The following is a 22201-nucleotide window of genomic DNA, read 5'->3' as shown; positions in this document are numbered from 1 at the left end:
GGACACTCTGAGCCTTCACGCAACCACATGGGCACAGACCTGGGAAGGGAATTATCATTCTTATAGTTCAACCTTCACCAAAAAGCTAGAAAACTCAGCTAAGCATCAGCATGCTTAGAATCTGTAAGTGTAAAGCTATTAGATGATAAAACAAGGAAACACAAAAAGCAACCAATAAGGAGACACAATTAAAAGTGAAGTTTTTGACACCGATTGTATTCCAGTACTAGACTGGGAGGGAGCAGATTCTCACTTGAGCAAAACACAGCAGCTTTAGAAAGCCAGGGGCAGCTACTCTGAACATAAAGGTATTCTACAGCTACACACCAGCAATTCAGCAGCAGGTGCTGCCACCCTTAAATCCGACCTCGGGGGGAAGAAGCTGTTGGATGGGAGGCAGGGAGGGAGGCAGAGCTGCCTGCACACAGGCACGCAGTGAGAGCAGGACAGGCACTGCATAAAGGAGGCACTGAAAGGCCTGAGACTCCTCAAGGCTCCTGCCAAAGTAAATGTATCGAGTCTTTTGTTGACAGTAGTCTCCTGTGCAAGTCATTTACCTTTGCTATAATGACTTCCAAAATTAGAGCTAACCAAACAAACCCATAATGGCCGAAGCTGGAGGACTTTCTGTTTCACATTGGTGCAGCTGTTTCACTAATGCAGTGCCTTAATCCACAACCTTTCATTTGGGACGAGACAGGCTATTTCCAGCTATTTTTTCCCCTATAAAGCAGCCAGTTTACAAAAGGAAAAAACTGTCTGAATCTCTTCCTTCTCTTTTATCCTTCTTCGAAGACTGATGTTAGAGTTTGCTGTGATCAAACTTTGTTTAAAGAATTTATGTGCTACCCAAGACCCTCTACCCTTTAAGGTGCTTCCCACAGGAACCAGCTATTTACCAGCCACAACACACGAGGCAGATAATGCATCTTCAGTCAACTATAGTGATCCAAATTCACTGTATTGGCTCACAAATATTTAACAGAACGAGGTACTTCAGGATGTAGCCCGTTTTCAAACAACAAAGCTGACAGCAGCCGGGATGCAGCTGACTCCAGCACAGCTTTTCATCTATCTCACAGAACAGGGCTGCACTTTGTATATTTGGCTGTAAAAGTGCATAAAAATATGAAAGGAAGAAAATTCAAAGGAGATGTCCCTTCACTGAGACCCAAACAAACCAAATTTGGATATAACAATCCCTTGCTGAAATTCCAACAGCCTCAGAAAGAATCACAACCCAAGGGTACATCCCGTCCCCATTTCACATCCCTGCCCAAACTGAACAATTAAACTGCTTTCTGATTTAAAGGACAACACACAAAACAGATATCCTGTAAAATAAGTGATAGAGAACATGCACCGAAGAAGTTATCTCATTAAACAAAACAGTGCTGAATAGGCATCAAAGGAAACAGAACCTGAGTATAAAAAAGCACTGTCCATTCAAATGTAATAAGAAATGTAAGGGATTTTCCCCCTTCATGTTCATTATAAAGCACACAGATAATCTCCACTTTTTGAGTTTCATAATAATTCTCACAATGCCAAAATCTGGAATATGCAAGGAATCTCAATAATATACATTGTCCCAACCCTACCTCACACACAATACGTTATCAAATATTCCTCTCAATAAAGACAATACTCACATTTAACTGAGATGTACATGGCTGATTTTTCTACAGTTTTTACCCCAGCTGAGCAGCCAAAACAGCACTAAGATCAGAAGGAAGCAGAATAATGATGCTGATTGTAAAGTTTTAATATTATTTTTTTTCTTAGGACTGAATGCATGGCAGTTAAAAGATGTTAAGAACAGTGAGATTTGGGGCTTTTTTAACCTCCAAATAACCTCCATAAAACTTCCTGGTTGGCAGTTAAAGACTTCAAAACTTTCATTGAGGAAAACCAAAACAAATTGTGATATTATACGCCAGCTTATTTAAAAGTGAGGAAAACGGTTAAACAAAATCGCTTTGGCTTCCTTTGGTTCAAAATTCATCTCTGTCTACACGAGCTGCCACAGTAGCTTGAGGCAAATCTAATTTGTGGGCCTTTCCATCCCACTCTCCAAGAGAGCCTTTGGCTGAACTACATCTCGACTACCTAATGTGTAAATACTTCAGGCAGATGTATTAGGCTGCTAAACTCTGGCAAAATCAAATCAAGCAGCTCCTGGTTCATTAAGCTGAGCAGCAGACTGGTCAGCAAACCAGAGGTGCCTACTTCAACAAAGGCTGCTTGGCCTTTTTGGCCCAAGGAATGAGAGCTACTCCATGTATAAATTAGAAGTTTTCCTGTGAAAGGTCAAAAGGAAAAAGAAATTCTGCATCATTGGATCAACAGGCACATTATGATGGCTGGGACTGAGTTTTCTTTGCTAGAGTGCAGTGAAACAGTGCAGAATGAATGTGTCCTGCCATGTGTGGTTCACTGCTGAACTGCATCTGAGTATAAAACACACATCTGATGTCTTACCAAAGGTATAGAATGTAATATCTTGATGTCTTACTAAGTAAGTAGAGGGAATGCATTTACATCCAAATTCAGCTACCTGAGCTCAAGTTTTCACTTGCAAACAATAATTTCACTAGGCTGGTAATGGACATTTCTGTCTGTCTTCACAGCACAATATTCCTCAGAGTCTCTCTAGATACAAAAATCCATGCAGATGGCTCTCCTTTCAGAGTTGCTCTGCTGTGGTACAGTACATTGCTAAGAATGTAAAGACAATTTAGCTTGTATTAAACATGGATTATTACTTCTTATTTTTACTGGATGTTTTTTAACAACTCACATGATAGCAATTCCTCTTAGAATAATTATCCCTTTTTCTGAACTGAAATAAATGTCAGATCTAAAAAATAATCTCATCAGTTACTGAAAGGACACTTTAAAATCTTTCAGCCATACTTACTCCCCACCACATTCACACAGTACCCAGCTTTAATATCCATACTGAAAAGATACTGATGCACTGTAAACTAAAGCAGTTCAGAAACGAGCCAGGAAAACAATTGCAAGGATTGAGAAGTATGACAGTTCACCCAAGAGTTTTGGGGGGAAACCTCAGTGTTTTCCTTGATCATAGGAAATTTGAGTCTGTGCGGGTCAAGCGTGTCCCTGCGGTCTGCCAGGCAGGAGTAGGAAGTTAAATCAGATGAAAAATCAAGTGTGTTCTTTAATTAATTCATTAATTTTGAGACATGACAGCAGCTAACAATCAACAACCTTTCAGTCTGAAGTGGGCTCTCCATCACAGGAAATTATAAAATCAAGATTGGTTCTAAGATACGCTTTAAACTACTTAAACATTAATTTTAAGGAGTCCAACAGCCTCTGACTTGGAGGAAGTTAGCTTGAAATAGCCCTTCTGATTTTGTGAATCCTGACTCATAAAGCAGGCAGCACTGTTTTAAAAGTTATCTCAGCAGGAGGCTGAAGCCAAAAAAAAGAAGATGAATAACAAATCGAGACCAGGGAGAGGAAGAGTCAGGTAAAAAGAAGGAATGACCCAGAACTATTCTGAGAAATGTCTCTTTTTTCTTCTCTTTTCTTTAGAACAGTATGAAAAATAAGGAAGGAGGATGCTATCTCGGATATTTAAATACTGAATAATTACAATATGCCCAAGTCTACTCAAAGCTTCTCTGAAATTTAAAACCAGAAATTCAATAAAAAGCTCCTAGTTTTCATACTATAAAATTCCCAAGTCCCCACTGTTGCCAGAGTAGAAGCAAATATAATTCCCCAGGCAGGCAGAGTCTGAGACCAGAATTCTCTGAGTGGACAGTGGAATATTGCTTTATTACTGTGTTTTAAAAGACCTAAATTTTTACAAGAGTTTTCTAAGCTATGAGGGATGGAGGGACAGCACACACTCCTCACTTCTTAGAGCAGAGAGGAGGAGAAGTGCAAAGGAATCACCTGCCAGCAGGACTCAAGCTGATGATAAGCAGGGTGAGTGATGGGTCCTTTCCTGGTGGAAGAGGAATGGAAAATGTCACCCAGGAAACATCCTGGAGAAACTTGAGCCACCTGAGCTCAGCTCAGGTTGTTCAAGAGCTCAGCTCAGCCTGTTCAGGAACAGTTACTGGAAAGAGGAAGAGAATCTCAGACTAGACAGCAAGGAGAAGGCTTGGAGGTGGAGGGGGCACATTTTATCCATGAATTTATCAATATCTGATAGGAGGGAGGGAGTAAAGATCAGGGAGAAAGACCCTTCTCAGTGGCTCCCAGTGACACTACAAGAGTGACAAGCACAAACTGAAACACAGGGAATCACATTTAAACCAAATAAAAAAATGTTTTTACTGGGGAATAGTGGTCAGGACACTGGAACAGGTTGCAGATTTCAGAATGTCCCCCTTTGGAAATACTTAAAACTCAAAAGAACACAGCCCTGAACAACCTTCTGTAGGTGACCCTGCTCTGATCATTTCAAGATGGCCCTTCAAATCCCAATGATTTGTGTGATTCAGTGACCTCAAGATGGAAAAAGTATGAAATAAAACAGAAATCACAGGAGTGTGGAGCTTTTCTAAGGAAAGCCCAACTTCTTCCTGCTGAATCATGTATTACGAAATAATGCCTCGAGCTCTCAGGAAGGAGACACCCAAAAACCTCTTTGCACTGTGCCAGTTTCAGCTCCTTTGCAATTGCTACAGCTCTTGGACAGACTGAAATGATAGGAAGCCAGAAAAATGTTAGCATATTTGGAACACTATTCACTTGTAAATTCCATGGATTTTGACAGCATGTAAGTGTAAATATCCTCTGATTCATCCTTTTAATTTTGTTTGAAATTGCAGTGTGTTGTAATTTATTGGGGATAGGTGAAGACCAGGGAAAGAAAGATAAAGGTATCCCATACCAGAGAATCCCTTTACTTATTAGTCTCTACCATTTGCAAAGTACAGTGTTTAAAGCTTGTTGCTGGAATCCAGCTTTATGAAGAACTGGCAGCTACAAGCTGACCTGAGGGGAAAAAAAAAAAATTATCATCCCTTTCTCTCAGCCTTCAAGGAAATCCCTCATATGCTCCAGAGCATCTGGCATCAAAGGCATTGGAAGAGACAGGGAAAAGAGGCAGAACAAATGGATTGACCATTCCCTCCACAGCTGCTGTTGACTGAGTCCAGATTGACCATATTCTCCCACCCTGCACTGAATCTCCCATTTTCAGCCTAAATGTAAATAAATTAAGAAAACATCCAAGTATTAGAGCTAACTACTGACAAAACAGAGAATCTAAGCACACTCTATTTAAATATTGAATGCCATTGTTAGCTTTGCATATGGAAGGACATGCAGGAATGTAACTATTGATATAAAAACAAGTTTTCTGTACTATCAAGTTATTAATAAGTACTTTAAATGAAAGAGCATTAGAAAAGAACATCCAGTCTTCCAATTATACAGATCCATCTTTTCAGGACGTTCAAAAATGACATATGTAAGTGTCCAGGCCCATAAAAACATCAAGTCTGCAGTCCTCCAAGTCCTGGAATTAAGGAGAGAGTTAAAAATGGGGTTGCAAAGTGTTGGGGCTGTACATTAAAGCACAGGCAGAGTGTTGGAAAAGGGAGGGTGGTGAACTGGTAAACTGATGGAGGGGAGTAAAGGCCACTAACCAGAAATGCACTTTAGAGTCAAGTTAAACCCTTAATTGAAAACATAGGGCCAAAATCAAAACAACAACAACAAATAAAAAGCAGAAATCCTACTGGAGGAAGAAAGGGGCAATTTGTGGAAAATGGAAAACATTCTTAAGGTAGTTAAGAAGGATGAGTAGGAAAAACACCCAGAAGAGGATTTAAGTAAAGAGATGCATAAGGAGCACAGGCTGTTCTTCCTTATGCCACCATCACCCCCCAAAATCAAAAATGAAAGAATTCTTCCAGTTGTACACTAAAGCAAATTGAGCAAAACTTCAGCTACTTCATTGATATCAGTTTGCTACTCCAACACAGATGAAAGAAGGTGACAAACTGCCCCTTACAAAAGCTACAAAACCTATAAGATCAGTAGAACCTATTCTGCAGTACCCACAATGCTCTCTCACACAAAGCCACCATCTTCAACCCAAAAAAGACCTGCTATGAAATATTACCATTCAATAAAAAAATCATTATTTGGTCCCTTAAGTAGGCCCAGAAGTAGAAGGCTGTGGTGAAAATTTATCAGGTGTTTTTCTCCAAATGGAATGTATGCTCCAGTACCCTAGGAGCTCTATAGTACATGAAATTTTAACGGAATTGTTAATGTCTTTCCAGGTTTTATAATACCACAAAGAGATACTCATCATGTGCTTTTACCACAGCACATAACTGCTAATGCCTCTAGTACACAACACTTTCACAGTGGTTTGAATACGAATCCTCTTCCTCTCTCATGGTGAGCAAATTAATGGGATCAATAATTTTTTCAGTATCTCCAGATAAAGACTCTTTACCTTCACAAGCATGATCAGTAAATTCCTGATGTACAGAAGGGATCACAGACAACTTGTTATGTGGATTCCCTGAAAGGTTAGTCTGCTCTGAGAAACAGAAAATGTCAAAGGCCTGGGAGTTTTCAGATGTGAACCCACGCCCTGCTATGGGAAAGGTTTGTGGAAGATCCTAAAGGTCAGATGTGAGGGTCACCCTTATCAACAAGGTCATATGTTAAGTTAAACTGAAACCAAGAGGAGTTTACTCCCTGGAACCACAGCACTCTGATTACAGTAAATGTATTCTTAAAGGGCAAGGAGCTTTAAAAGTGATGCTTAAAAGCATATTTACCAGAATAAAGAAATATGTACCTTAAAGAAGTTGTTCTTGGGTAATTCCCATAAGAATTTCCAGTAGCATGAAAGTTAAAGCTACTTCCAAATGGAAAAAAAAATCTATTTGTAGCTATTCATCTTTGGTTCCCTCTGATTGGAAACAATAATGACTTCAGTAGAGATTGAGGAAAAAAAAAACAACAAAACAAACATCGCTTTTCTGCATATTTTAAACTGGTAAACTTAGTATTTATTTTTGTTACAGTCAGAAAATTTTGTTAATTTTATCTTGTGACATTTTGCTTTGGTTACAAGAAATTATAATTCAGAGCCTTGTTATCTTTTAGGAGAGATACATGAGAAAAAGGCCATTATCTCTCTTTACAAGGGGAACGTGCAGGCACTAAAACACATCCTTGCCTTTGAGCTAAACAAACCTTGAGCAGACAGACACAGGCTTAGAGTAGCTTGAGAACAGCAGAGGAAATTCCACCAGAATTACTTCAGCCCTGTCAGGTTTTTGGTTTTGTTTTCATTTCAGGAGGAGGCTTTGAGCATGTACAACCTCCCTTCACCCTCCTCCTACCTGGGTTTTCTGACAAGTTTGAGCTCCTTTATCTGCAGGGCAGCCCAGTGCCCTGCTTGCCATCCTCCCTGTCAGCCGTGGCAGGCTCTGATGCTCCTCCTGGAGGCACACACTGGCCAGGGAGGCTTTCCCTTGGGGCAATGGGATGCACTTGCAGCAGCTGAGGCTGTTCCCCTGTGGGCAGCACTGCTGTAAACACAGCTTGAGCTGAGCTGGTGCAAGGTGGGATCCTGTGGCAGGGATGGTGCCTTGCCACCGATGCTGACACCACGGGATGTGGGGGAAGGAATCTCCCAGGACCCAGGAGCATCGCAGCTGCAGTTGGCTCAGGGGCTGAGTATCACCTTCCTGGTAGGTGGATGCACACTGTCCTGATTAACTTGAGGAAAGCTGAGCTGATTCAGAGTGCTCAAGTCCAACAGCACTGAACACAAGAAAACAAGCAAAGCCCCCAGCTCTCATTGGAACACCATTCCCACTCCCATTCCCCCCACACTCAGGGACACTGGGAAGATTTCAGGGTGGCAGAAAGCAAAGCACTTCCCTGGGACACACCACCATGGAGCAGCTCCAGGGCAGGGTGAAGTGCTTTGCTTTGACTCCTTCTGAAGCTACACCCTTCCAAGAGACTCCAAGAAGGACAGGGCAGGAGAGAAACCCAAAGGAATGGAGTGGTGGCTGTCTGAGTTCCACACTGGTGCAGTGAGCTCCTCACACCCTCTGCACAGACACAGGGATGAAGGACACTCTCCTGCTTTTTGTGATGTTATCACACTGCTAACGATAACAAAAGCAGCAACTTCCTTTTAAAAAAAAAGCAGGGTTAGACAAATGGTCAGGGAAATAAGCTCATATTCTCCCTAGGGCCAGGTTTCAGCATTATTATGCAAATTGAAATTGTCTTATGCTGTGGATTCAACTGAGGGAATCGGCCCCAGAATCTGAAAACCAAAGGATTCCTCAAGGTGAGCAAAATCATCAAGTTCTGCCCTAAGGTTTGGTGCAGTTTTGGAGGTCAGACTGTGCTTCTCCAACTCCAGCCAAGACCCTCTCAGGGATTCTGTGGTTCCTTTCTTTCAAAAAATCCCAGTCTTACATGGAACTAGACACTTCCATCAGTAACTCACAAGAAACACTTCTGCCTTGCAAGAAACATATCAAGAGAAGATAACTTACTGATTTATTTTGTAAATGTTGTGTTTTAACTAACATGGATGCCTGATACTGGGAATTGATGGTTTCTCTCTTAAGGAGTGATGAGCCATATATAGGCCAGTGTTATGAGGCTCCCATCACAACAAAAGGCCCCTTTTATTAATGGCTACTTTATCATTTCAAACATGCATGTTGTTACTTAAAATGGCAAATTGCTTTGCACCATCCTTGAAGTGCATTGCATAAATATTGTATTCAAACCTTAGCTTACACTTCATAAATAATTTATTTTTAAAATACCCTTCCATGAGACCACCAGCTGGCAAGACGTTCAATTTTCTGGTAAAAACATGTATTTATTGCAAGTCTTATTTTAACTTGTTGAAGATTTGCTAAAAGCCACAAGTGACAGATGTTGTAAGAACTGTATTCAACCCAAAACCTCAGGAAGCTGAAAGCCTCATTCTCCTGGTAGGTTTTGTACCTCTGCATGAGCAGTTTCTTTTGCAGGGCAAAAGCTGAAATCTATTCAAGAAAGCTTTCAAGCACTATTTTCTGATAACCCAGAAATGACTGACAGCAGATTATGTGATGATCAGAAAAGTTTATAGATTTCATTACATTTCTTTTCACTACAATCCTTCCTCCACCATTTCCATTTCATGTTGCTGCATTTAAATTGCTGTACAAACTTGTTCAAAGTGCTCGACATTAAAAAAAAAAAATCAAAGGAAATTTCAGATAATTAACTTTGATGAATGAGCATATTTTAATTCATGTCTGGTAATATTCTTGTTAATGACATGTCTGCCTAGGACATCCATTAAAAGTCCATTAAGTTAACAGGGAAAGTCTAATAAAGTTATCCTGGAAATTTTCTGGTATATTAATGTTATGGACTTTTAATGAATATCTGCTGTAGGAACTGCTATTAGCAAGGCTACTATTCTAATTAAACTTGGGCTCTGAGAGTGAAAAAAATGTATAAAGATAACAACAAGCAGAAGTAGCACTTTTTTTGGAAATGGCTATAAGGGAGATGGGTACAAGTCACAAATTATACTATCAGTAACTGCTAAAAAATTACTATATTGTAGCTTTTTTGTAGCCTGCCTTCCAATATACCCATATTGACTGTGTCCTTCATGTCATCAGTTGCTGAGGCTCCTTTTTACTCCTCTATTGTTGAGACTGAGCAGAAAGGCCTTCCAGGGTAGGAGATAAAATAATTTAAACACAGTTTCTCACAACAATGCAAACTAAAAAATGCACTTGGAAGTCTGTTCCCTATGGGCATCTCTGCTGACATTCACAATAATACAGCAAAATATCTTTTTTTATATATATATCTTTTATTCATAGAATCTGAGAACAAGCTGGATTGGGAGGAACCTTAAAGCTCACCTCATTCCACCCTCTTGCCATGGGCAGGGACACCTTCCACTAGACCAGGCTGCTCAAAGCCCCATCTCTCTTTATATATTTATATCTTTTATATATACACATAAAGCTTTTTATTAATATGAATAAATATGTATATTTATTAGTACAATTATGCATTTATTAATATGAATATATATGTATATTTATTAATAGTAATAGGTATGTACATTAAAACCCAACCCTGATATACCTATTTTTTCATACTTATCCTTCACCAAATCTTCCAAACCAATCATTTTCCAGAAACTGTCATCCCAACCTCTATCTGATGTGTATGTCCACTTGCACACTACTGTACAGAGAGACCTAAAAAAGAGACAATATAGGCACAGAGTCAGGCAAATGAACATGTTTGGGTTTAAACTTGTGACTAGAAACAAGTTCCTGCAAAAGGATCTCTTCTCCAGTGGTCAAAAATTCCCACAGAATGCTCACATAAAAAAAAAAAAAACCACCACAAAAAAACCAAACTGGTTACTGTTTGGAGTGCACAACTTGAGGACCTTAAAAGGACCTTGTGTTTAAGATTCTTCTCTGCTGAAACAACTCCTGGTCTGGCCACTTGACTGCATAAATCAGTCAAATCACAGGCTGTGCATGTGCCTGGGGGAGAGCAGGGCAGGAGCACAACAGCTCTGGAGCAGGCAGCTCCGAGTGCTGCTCTTCCAGCCTAAATGGCTGCTTTGCACACAGCTTGTCCTTAGCAAAACTTTGTGTTACTCCTCTCACTGCTGAATCACAATTTCCAGGAGATCTGGAGATGGGGACAGATGCACAAGTCTGATTCCTGAGAAGCTGATGTTAAACTCTGCTGGCACAGGCAGGAGCAGAAGGATACAGAGGACAAGAACACTCACAGCAAAGTCAGACAGAATGGTTTTTATCAATACCCCCGACCTTATTCCTCCCCAAAGAATGAACAATATTCCTGATAATTTAGTATTACATGGGCTGTTTTCTGTCTGAACACTAAGAATCATCTCAAAAGATCAGTATTAAACTCTGCTTGAAAAGTCAGTCAACTAAAAGGTATTAAAAATGCTAAATACTACTGAAAACTGCAGCTCTGTGCAGTCCTGGGAATACCACAGTACCAGCAAGTGCAAGACAGCTCAGATGCATCTCGGGGAAGCACATCATCATAACTGTTCTCAAAGAGAAACCCTGCTCAGAGGTGGATTTTCTTTGATGTTTTACAAGACAGCTTATTTGTGACTCATGTTTAGCCAAGGTGAGTTTACACAGACATATTCTCTTTATTAGGATAGTACAATTTGAACGTGTATCTTCAAAGCAAACTCAGTTTTACTGAAGCATTTGACTTTTTCTTGCAGTTTTGCATTAGTAAAAACCAAATAAAATTTCTCTCTTCAAAATTATTTTTTGGAGTAAACGGAAATCTTCCCTTTCATCCAAGAAAACTACCCAGGGACTGAAATATGAATGACAGATTGGGTTGGGCTGGAAGGGACCTTAAAGCTCATCTTGCTCCAACCCCCTGCCACGGGTAGGGACACCTTCCACTAGCCCAGGTTGCTCCAAGCCCCATCCAACCTGGCCTTGAGCAGAAAAAGAGAAGCTATTTTTATTTTCCATCTGCAAATCGAAGTTAGAGCTTATGGCCACTGATACTGCAGACAGAGAAAAGCCAAATAAGAACAGGAAGAGTCTTTCCACACAGCTGGAAAACTATCTGGGATATGTATTTCATGTTTTGGGGTGCTTACAACAAGAAGCAATATCCTCTTACGTGACACTGAGCAGAAGATGGGATGGTTGCATGGACTCTCTAAACTCTCTCATCTGGGACAGAAATGTGTATTTTAAATGCCTGATGTTTCCTTCCATCCTGTTGGACTGGAGTAACCATGTTTTTACAACCAGAGGACAAGTGATGGTCATTCACATCCCATTGGTTGTAAAGGTGTGCTGGTTGCTCTTTGCTGCAAGAGAATAATTAACATGATATATTTTGGGGAGTTAAAAAAAAAGACATTAGTTAACTATTTATATCCCTATAAATAAATGCAGTCAATAAATGCAGAGATTATTTCAGAACTACTCTTAAAACATTTCTGACACGCCCACCCCCTTTTTTTTCTTCTTAATAGTTTAAGAATAGACCACACAATCACAACTCAGTGTCTGGTTTGAAAACAGAAAAAGCACATGACCTGTAACTACAGCAATGACAATGTTGATATAAGGAATTCCAATTTCCAAGGATTTAAAAGCCAGACACAAAAATCTAATTAGGACCTTTGACAAAAACTGGTGAATAAATAAATTTTAGGCTGAAGAAAATACTGGGAAAAAATAAACATGTTCCCCAAATTGGTTCAAACCTCTCATTAAAAGGAAAAATAAAGTCAGGGTATTTGAAATAAAAAGCACTTCATCAGTTTAGGAAAAATTTAGACGTAAAGAGCGAAAAACAATGCATCAAGTTTTCCCAAATATGGGAAATACCAAATCATAACAAATTATCATCAAAACCGAGTATGTCTTTTTCTAATTAGATTGAAGCTCTGAACTAATGCCACACCCTGAGAAAGGCTCCAAAGACCACGTTTTAACCAGGGGCCTGCTGTCCCACACAGCTCCTCTGTGGAACACCACAGCACACACACAGGCCCATGGAATCACTGGGGATGGGGAGAGATCCCCCCCTGCCAATCCACAGAATTCCAGCAGATCCCAGCTCTCTGGCAGGATATGGCTGCACTGAACACATCCTGGAGATTTATAAATGCAAAGTGCTCACAGAACAAGGATAAACAGAGGAGTTCTGGTTGAATTTTTAACACAGTATGGAAAATGAACTGGGACAGACAACTCTTCCCAAATGAACTGACTGGCAGATCTTTAAGTGGAAGGCTCTGGTATGAAAACCAATCTCAGATCTCAGCTAAAACACTAACACATTACGTTGGCAGGTTTCTATTTTCATGGCCACAGCAAGAAACTCAAAATGCTTGTTTTAAACACAGTCTGAGCATTTACACTTCTCTGGGATTCAATCTCTTTCTTCCACTCTTGCTGCACTCAAAAAGTTGGTGTTTAATGGAACAATATGGCTTCATACAAATCCCTAATATCAAAGAGAAAGTGTCATACTGCAGAAAGGCATTCTGCTCTCTTAGATAACAGTTCGGAGGATTTCTTTGTGATGGCCATGATGGATTAACATCACCACGTGCTTCAAAAGCATCTGGATGGGTTGAACTCAAACCCCTGTCCATCACCTGACGAGGTGCTCAGTCTGTATGTCCTAGAGAGCTCTATGTTCATACAGAGTGAGCAGTTCATTCATGGCTTGTCACTGCTGAAGTCAATGGTATACATGCATTTTTTATATATATATATATAAACTTTATAGGAGAACACTCAGAAATTCTCCTCCAGAGCATCACCCTGGAAAGGGGACAGCACAATTCCTAACTTGGAACTCTAACCAGGAAGATACCATGGGAAAGACCACCTGAGGAACCAAATCAGTACACCTACAAAGAAAGCCTCAACTATGGGAAAATTTTGTATTTCACAGAACTCCTAAGTTTGATGAGATGAAGGGCAGACATTAAACAGAAACAGTACTGATATCTGCTGTGGCATATTCAGTTTTTCCTATTTGGCTGCATTGCCTCAATTATTTGGTCATAAACACCAGACTTGTTCTGGCTGAAGCTGGATGAACCAGATGGGTTGAAGCAAAAGCTTCTCTTACTTTATTCCCAGGATCAGCTGGGTTCAAAGGGGCAGAGAAGAGGCAATCCCAGAGGGAACAGCCCTCTCCTGACTGCCTGATCCACCACAGGATTTGAGGACCCACACATGGAACCCCTCAGTAGCACAAGCCATATGCAGCCTGTCTGAAATACCATGAGTTTGGAGACACTTTTCCTCAAGCATATTCCCAGCACAATGAAATGAAGGATTTCCTTTCTCTGTTCAGAACAAAAAGTTTTGCTTAGAATATTCCTACCGAAAAAAACCCCAACTGTCGTGCATGGAAAAATTTTATTTTATTTAAACCAGATTTTCAACAGGAAAATGATTGTGTTTAGAGTTTCCTACAAGTTTCTTGCTGAGGACTGACTGGATGTGCTGAAGTCCTGCATGACCAGAATCTCAGCAGTCTTAAAAAGACAGAGTCTGTGAACACACACTTGTAATTCCCAAAATGCTGTCTGGAAGCAACTAACCTGCGAAACGATCCGGGCCAACTGGACTTGTGATCATTAAGGTGATCAAAATTTGTTTCTGTGTGACTCTTCCCACATTATCTGACCATTCTGAGTATTTTCTCTCACTCTGTTGTACTTCTTGGAGAGAAGGAAATCAGATACATTCACTGAAAATGGGAATTACTGCATGCTTTAAGTTATCAGCATAAAAATGTATCTAGAAGATAAAAGTCACAAAAAACTTCTCCCCAACTACTTGGCAGTCATCAGAGCTTCACACTTTGGTCCATTCTTTGTTGCCACATCTCCCACGCTCCAAAAGGGATGAAGCCAGCACAGATATGATTCCCAAAATCTGCAGAGATCCTGCCCTGCCTGGGACAGCACCTGCTATGAAAAGAATCCTGGGGGCTACTCCTTAACTGCAGCTGTTTTGTGGAAGTCATCCCTATTTTGAGTGTAGGTTGATAGGCAAGTCCTATCAACTAAAAATTACTAAAAGAAACAGGTTTTTTTTTCCTGAAAAGTGACCCCATAAGGCATTTCTGAATGACCTTCCATTCCAGAGGGCTGGTACAAGATTAGTTAGCCTGGAAAATGAGTCAGTCACCAGCCTGAAAGGCAGAGAACCCCTGGCTGGGGCATCCTGAGGTGAATGGCAGCTTTGTTCTCAATTCCAAAGCAAAAGGATCTGCTCCATTCATCCCAACTGCTCAGAAATGAACCTAAACTCATGAACTTAATTAATTTTGTAGGCATCATTAACAGCACAGCAGTTCAATCACTGGATCACTGAACTGAAGCCAGCTGCACCTGCTGAGGGCTGTGCCAAAGCTAAATCCTACAGAGGAAAGGATAGGCTACAGCTAGATCCCAAAAGGAATAGCGTGCAGTAGGATAAAGTAACTCTCTGTGGTCTGGTGGGCAGATTTATTTAAAGCTACAAAGAATCAAAAGCTAAGAAAGCTTTCTGACGTTGCGAACACAAGAAGGAGACCTGAAACAATGGAGTGTGACTGTCACAACATCAAATGATTTTTCTTTTGTTCTACAAAGTTTAAATTTAAAACAGATTTTGAATTCAAATTGTAAACCAGGGCATAGATTCTGCTCAAATGAACATCTCCACATATTGACATCTGGGCCAGGCTGCCAATGTCCTCCCAAATTATGCACCCCACAGTTTCAGGGCTTTTCACAAAAGCAAGCAATTTACAGCTTTAACACAGTCACAGATCTGACTGTGGTTTGTGCAAAAATGTTCCAGGCAAAAACATTTAATAGCCAGCACACATACTCCCAGCATCCAAGAACAGAACTGGGCACTGGTGCTGCAAGAGCCTAAAATACAGTGGAGGTTATCACAGAGCAATAGGAAACCTGTAATTATTCTCTGCTCTGTTATGGTTATGCCATATCCATTAATCCACAGCCTTTGAAACAGAACCAGACTGTTGGATCCACATCCACCACTGGCATTTAGGAAAAATGTTTCTGCCTGCTTGCTGTATTTGGCTGCTTGAGGGAAACAGAGAAAATTTGTCCTAAGGGAATACTTCTCAAGAAAGAGGAGAAGTAAAGTGATATCTGATCATTGAGCCTTGAAACGTATGAAGCGTATGAGATGCTGGCCCTGTTGAGCGTTTGCTAAAAGGAGTCAGGGCAGGGGTTTGAGCTCAGGCTGGTTGGAGGAGCTGTCCCTGCTGTCCCTCAGCCCATCTCTGGGCCAGGTGGGCTGCAAAGCTCATGGTGAGAGAGTCTAGGGCTGCCCTGACTGCACTCCCCTCCTCTCACCTCTTCAACACTCTTTAATTGCAGGTACACACAGCAAAACCTGTCAGGGGCTGCTCCAGCCACCCAGCCATGCAAACCCCAAGTCCCTAACATTTACAACACATTACTTTTTATGATTATTGCCTTTGACCCAAAGCCTATGAAATTCCTGCCTGACCAAACCCATTGTCTTAGCAAGCTGTGCAATTTGACTCTTGCCTGAAAAGGGTTTTCATCTTCCAACAAAACATTAAACAGGCCAAACAAAGAAGACAGGTGGGGAAGCCTGTTTGGGACAAGTAGCAGACACATTCCCAGTTGTACTCACGGCCTCGACTTTCAGTCTTTGCATGTCTGAGGATTTAAACCTATTCAATAAAGGTAGCAAGGAAATTACTGTAATCAGTGTTAGCAATTCTACCAGCTTCAGTCTTCCTATGCTCTGGGTAACACTTCTATTTATCATAAATAATTAAAAGTAGTCTGGCAGCCATTTAGATTTTTTGAAGGAAGTTAAATACCACAGCAAAAGCAAAGCTTTCTCCCTACTTTGAAATCTTCACTAAAGCTGCAGAGAAAAAAATATTAATACAAATAAGAATGACCCAATATCATGATGAAAGGCCAATATTTGCTCATGCTAAGGCTAGAGTGGCAATTTTGTCATATTTCATAGTTGAAATAGGATTAGACTAAAAATCTCAAAACTTAAAAAGTTAATGTTCAAAAAATTACTTGGATGTCTTCTTTTTCCTCACCATGAAGCAAACTGAACATCAGAAAATTTGTCTTCAGTTTCCAACAAAAAGGATTTAGTAGAAAAGGTTTCTCTTTCCAGCAAGTGTGCAAGCACAAGAAGACACCAATCCCCAAAGCCACCAACCAAAAAGGCAGTGAACAGCTCAGGACCTACAAGCTGCACACGTGAAGGTAATGCAGATACTGATATTTGCCTATATAATACCTTTCCAAACCCTTTTTTGGGTTTTTTATTGCTGCAAAAAAAAAATATGTTGAAGTACTACATATGGTGTGAAGATTTCACAGCTTTTCCTTCAAAGCTGTGGCTAAAACATTGGTTTAATGATATACAATTCCCCCCATTTTCTCCTGAACACTTGCTGACTCAGGGAACTAGCAGGGTCCTACCAGACTCCTTCCCAACCATCAAGACTAAATTTGGAGCTAAAAAATCTCTGAACTTGTATTCAGCAGCTCTGTTGGCCTCACATCTGGAAAGTCAGAATTCTCACTGGACTGGTGGCACAGCTTTTATTTAAAAATATAAACCAGGTCTCCCTCTCCCTGCCATAAATCTCACTGCCAAAGCAGAGCCCATGAAAGAGCAACACTCTCTTTTAGGTGAGAGAGAGGCCCTTAGGGAATGGCAGCTACATCAGAGCCCTTGGGGGACTGGGATCCATCAACACTCTCCCCAAGAGGCGTAGGCATTACACCAGAACTTCCAAACTCATCCAGACTGGGCTTTTAGGGCTTTTGTTGGGATATAGGGTGTAGGAGTCTTGATTCTCCTGAGCTCACACCACCCTGTCTGTGTGTGGAAGGCACACAGCTCTCAGCAACGAGCACTGAGCAGGAAACAGAGTCTTTCAATCAGCAAATCAAAAAGTTAAAGCTATTTTTGTAAAGGGGAAGAAGAATTAATTAACTCAAACCTCACTCTATTATTTGGTGTTCATGTTGTAACACTTAAGAGGTTTTTGGCTGGCTTTTTAAATCACAGGATTTTCTAAGCAAGTCTGTTGCTTACTTAAAGGGACAGATTTCATTGTATGAAAAATACAATTCACATTTGCAATTTTCTACACCCACATCTATAATTAATCTCCTCTGAATACAGCCACTCCCTGACGAGATTCCATGTTATATTTAAACTCTGGGTGCCACTTGGAAAGGAAAAAAAGAAGAACAATAGGATCATTTTCAAAGCCTACACAGCAGCACACGGTTTCAAAGCAATGAAGTGTTTTAAACTCTGGCATCAACCTTCTGACCACCCAACCAGAGGGAAGACTGACCTCCAATTACCACCACAATAAGCACCGAAGTCTCTTGAGAAATGCAGAGTGTAGATCTTTCCAGTGTTCCAAAGGAGGTATGAGACTGATGTTGTATTACACAGATAAATCTCAAATTTACTGAGAGGTTGTTGGGAAGGCCCCTTTTGTGACACTCAGACTCTAAGGATTAATCCACTTAAAGAAAATTGTGTGTTGGATGAGGTACCTTAAAATTTAAAATTTGCACATTTTGTTAGAAATGTGGAAATGTGCATTTGATACGTAAGTACTGTAAGGAAACTGACTTGTTTTATTTTTCATAAATACACATACACACACATGTTTGTAATGTGTACACATGCAGATTGGGAGAATGTGCCTGTTTGTGTTTGCTGTAATCTATTTAAACCTGTCCTTTAAATACAACTACATGCATCGAACACTGCAAATGTCAAAAAAGCCATCCAACAGAAGGTGAATCACACTGACCACAATGAGATGATGTTTCTTCTATCACTTGTAACAGAGTCCAATTCTTTCTAGAAGTGTGTTTCTGTTTAGTAACACGCTATCAAAAGATGGGAAGACTGAAGAGTCTAGAATTCAGTTTTCCCAGAAGTTATGTCACCAAACCTGCAGGGAATCACCCATCTGCAGTGCAGCTTATCAAGTCAGATTAATCCCTTGTGTGCATCTAATAACTTCAGTGGATGTATTTAGCTAAACACATTCAGTTGGATCAGAAAGTACAAAATAAGACCATTTCACCCACCCACATACACCTCACCATGTCATGAGGCAAGGGCAAGCCAACAGTCAGCAGACTGCTGAGTTGTTTTATTAATTTCATTCTGTATTATGTTACAGACACCCAACCAAGATTCAAGCCCATTGTCTTCGGCATTGTTGGAGAACTCATAATGAGACACAGTCCTAGACAAAAAAATGTATTGTCTAGACAAATCAGACATAGCATATGGGGCTGGAAATCTTAGTCCATTCCCTTAAAAGATGGCAAACAGAGGCAAAGAAAATTCAGGGATTTGGCCAAGGGTCAAAGAGTAAACTTTAGTCAGACCCCTGAAATGAATCCTGAACTCCAGAGGCTCAGTCTAGATCCTGAGACCCAGGCAGAAAGACATCATTCAGAAATTGATGCTGAACATGTTAAAAAAATCTTTCTATGGACAACTGTATTTCAAATCTTTAAATATGACAGAAACAAAAGATGTATGCACATATATAAAATTAAATCACTGTTTTAAGTAACCACTATTTTAAATTTTATAAGCTTAATAAGCAGAGGAGAGGTTATAAAGAAAACACCATCCAAAAATGGCAAGGGAAACAAAAAGCAAAACTGGAAGTAGAGCCCATGTCTCCAGCCACTGCAGTCCAGCAGCCATGGGACATTCCTCCTGCCTTCTGCAATGTTTCAGTTCCATTTAATCACAAAAATATATTCTTTCAAGCTCAGTATTTCAACCAAACCACTCTGCAATAGGAAGTCAAATATTTATTTCAATTAAGAGCTTCTATTTAAAAAACACATTTTCTCCTGTTACCTTCTGGCAGTTAAAAATATGACACAATTAAAACTGGATGTATTGGTACACAGAGCCAGTGAACAGCTTCCTCTGGAAGTCTGAGCTGGAGCAAATTTACCACAGCTCAAGGCTTCACCAAACACTCAAGGAAGCTGGTAAAGAGATTAAGAAAATGCTACAAGTCACTGAGAAAAAGGAAGCTGGGTCTGAGCTCCCTCCCCACCGTGTGGCTTTGGACAGAGTGAGATTATTCCTGTCAGCAACATCAGCTTCTCCCAGTACAAGAGCAGCACATCCAGATGTGCATCACCCAGCACATCTATCAGCACCAGGCACTACCCTAGCCACGGCCACACGGCCACTGCATTGTTCCAGATGTCCTTGTCCCACAGGGAACAAACATGGGCAGGCTGCAGGAAGACCACAGATACTGCTCCATGCCCCTGTGTTGTTCCTCTGGGTGAAAAGGACACACAGGACGTGCACACCCACCAGCCATGTTTAGGGAGCAGAAGGACTTTGGGTGTCCTTGACTCCTCCAGCAGTTTGGGAAGTGTGGCAGATGCTGAGGGCACTGCCTGGCCAGCACCATGTGCACCCTGACACCCCAGCCACCGACCAGGAACACAAATCTCCACAGGATCAGGGCTACACTTCATTATGTGGTTTCTGCTGTCTTCATACAATTGAGCAGAATTAGAGTGGTGTGAAAAAACCCCACCCTTACAGCCCTACCAGTGGTGTTTTGAGAGAGAGAACTGTTAGTCCAGAAATCTCTTCACACAAAGACACATTTTACTAATTCATGAGTAAATAATGTATATATTCCCAACATCAAACTGCTGATAGTCTAACTTAGCACAGTATTTGAACACATGTGTGAGTATAAAGTCCTGAGTGCTGTCAGTGGGGTTAATGGGAGTTTTTACCAGCTTAGTCAGACTGTGCTGAACTGGAGCCTCGGCTGTCATGCACTTGTGGCTAGACAAAGCCTAAGTGAAACCAGAACAGAAGCAGGGAAATTGCCAAGAGTACTGCAATAAAAGAAAGTCTTAATAACTGCATTCTGATGGAGGCTGTTCCCATTTCACATGCTAAACCTGAATATTGAGCCCTCCTTTATTCAGGGAAAACACCTTCAAGTCTTACTCAAGTCTGGATGACAGGATACAGCTGCCAGGGGCACCTGAATCAAAGATATACATTAGATATTCCTACTCAGGGAATGAGCTGTGTTGTTACCTCCCACCACAAAAATCAGTTCAGTCAGTGTAAACTCTTAAAATCAAAAAGTCATTCCTAAATACTAGATATATTCGGTCAAAATTTAGTCATTAGTATCAATTTTTGAAAACAGGTTTTGTTTGATTTTAAGGTAAGTGATTTTAATCAAAGGAAAAGCAAGATGGCTCATTTTATATACATCATGCTTGTACTGTATGCTTGTATTTTAATATTTTAAATGACAGCAGCAGTGCATCTATTTCTAGAGTATCTTTAATTAATAATAATGGTATGCATTTACAGCCGCATGTTTCTGAGCAAATCTCAAAAAGCAGAGACACCAAGAGTATTACTTGGACAGCTGTGGGATTTCATAAACCAAAGAAAACCCCACCAAGGAGTTCTGAAACAGGTAACAGAAGTGAGTAAAAGAACACATCAATTTCCATAAAGTCAGAATGAACAAACATTTCAGCTTATTTACACCAGGAAGGAGATGAACGGAGATCAATGTAGAAAATAAGGAAGGCTACAGAGTAGATAAATCAGGTATTTCAGTAGATAAATTATTCCTCAGAAGGCAGTAATAAAGACATTCAAAGAAAACAAGCAATCATTCTGCAGTTGAAAGAGGATATTGCTGGAGAATATAAAGAGAAAATAAAAGAAAAGAGAAGATAAAGAGAAAATCAAAGAAAAACAAAAAGGAGGCTACATTACATGGATACCTAAACTGCTTCCAGTCACAATAACAGAGAGAAATAACACAAGGGAATACAAATGCTCATTAACTGAGCATGATTTCAAAGCACTGGCCCCAGAAGGATGCTAACGTGTTGTCAGTTGTAGGATTCCTCTCTCCTTTCCTTTCCTCTGAAAGCATCTCTGCTGCCACTGCTAAAGAGAAGGGACTGCACTAAATAAACTCCACTCCGACTTTTTCTAACAACCAACCAGATCAACCCATGGGCTCTTGGGAGAGTGGCTAAAAGAAATAATTTGTTCCTCTAATTTCAGATGCTTTAGCCTGTTACACAAGGAAGATGGGCATGATTGGTTTTTCCATTCATTTAAATCCTAAAAACAACTTCACCTGGGACTGCACAGCCCCAGCTCTCTCAGAGCCAGAGCTCAGCCTCCCAGGTACTGCCTGAGCTTGTCTCACACCCAGCAGTGGGAAAGGTGAGGCTGAACTAGCAGGGTGGAGTTTACCACTGCTCTAATGAACCCTTTCATGCAGCCCGAACAACACTAAAATATTTGTCTTTCCCTTTCTTGGAACTTAAGTTACACTGCAATACTTGCAGAAAATACACTCACAAATGCTGCAAGCACAGAGAAGAATGGACTGAAAGTCAATTCAAAATCCCCGTGTTAGATGCCTAAAAAAAGGACTGCTTTATTCCCTCTTTAATGGTTTATATATTTCTAATTAAAAAAAAAACAAAAATAATTTCCACATCTGTGTGTTTTACCAAATTAAATGATGGAAT

General features: G+C 40.5%; 1 protein-coding gene across 10 annotated transcripts in view; it reads right to left on the bottom strand.

Annotated features, from left to right (window-relative positions):
* FGGY (FGGY carbohydrate kinase domain containing) overlaps positions 1 to 22201 on the bottom strand; it is a 124519-nt gene that overhangs the window by 71667 nt on the left and 30651 nt on the right. For 9 of the 10 annotated variants that reach the window (XR_011001811.1, XM_068198884.1, XM_068198879.1 and 6 more), the window contains one exon: positions 10147 to 10262. The exons of the other annotated variant lie outside the window; for it this stretch is intronic. Coding sequence is in view for 8 of the 9 variants with exons in the window: in XM_068198884.1 (XP_068054985.1) it covers positions 10147 to 10262 (116 nt within the window). In the remaining variant the exon portion in view is untranslated. The remainder of the gene's footprint in view (positions 1 to 10146; positions 10263 to 22201) is intronic. 10 annotated transcript variants of the gene reach the window in all.

Source organism: Anomalospiza imberbis, chromosome 9 (assembly GCF_031753505.1).
Source record: "Anomalospiza imberbis isolate Cuckoo-Finch-1a 21T00152 chromosome 9, ASM3175350v1, whole genome shotgun sequence".
Taxonomy (NCBI): domain Eukaryota; kingdom Metazoa; phylum Chordata; class Aves; order Passeriformes; family Viduidae; genus Anomalospiza; species Anomalospiza imberbis.
The sequence above is the reverse complement of the archived record's forward strand: the minus strand, read 5'-3'. Positions and strand labels throughout refer to the sequence as shown.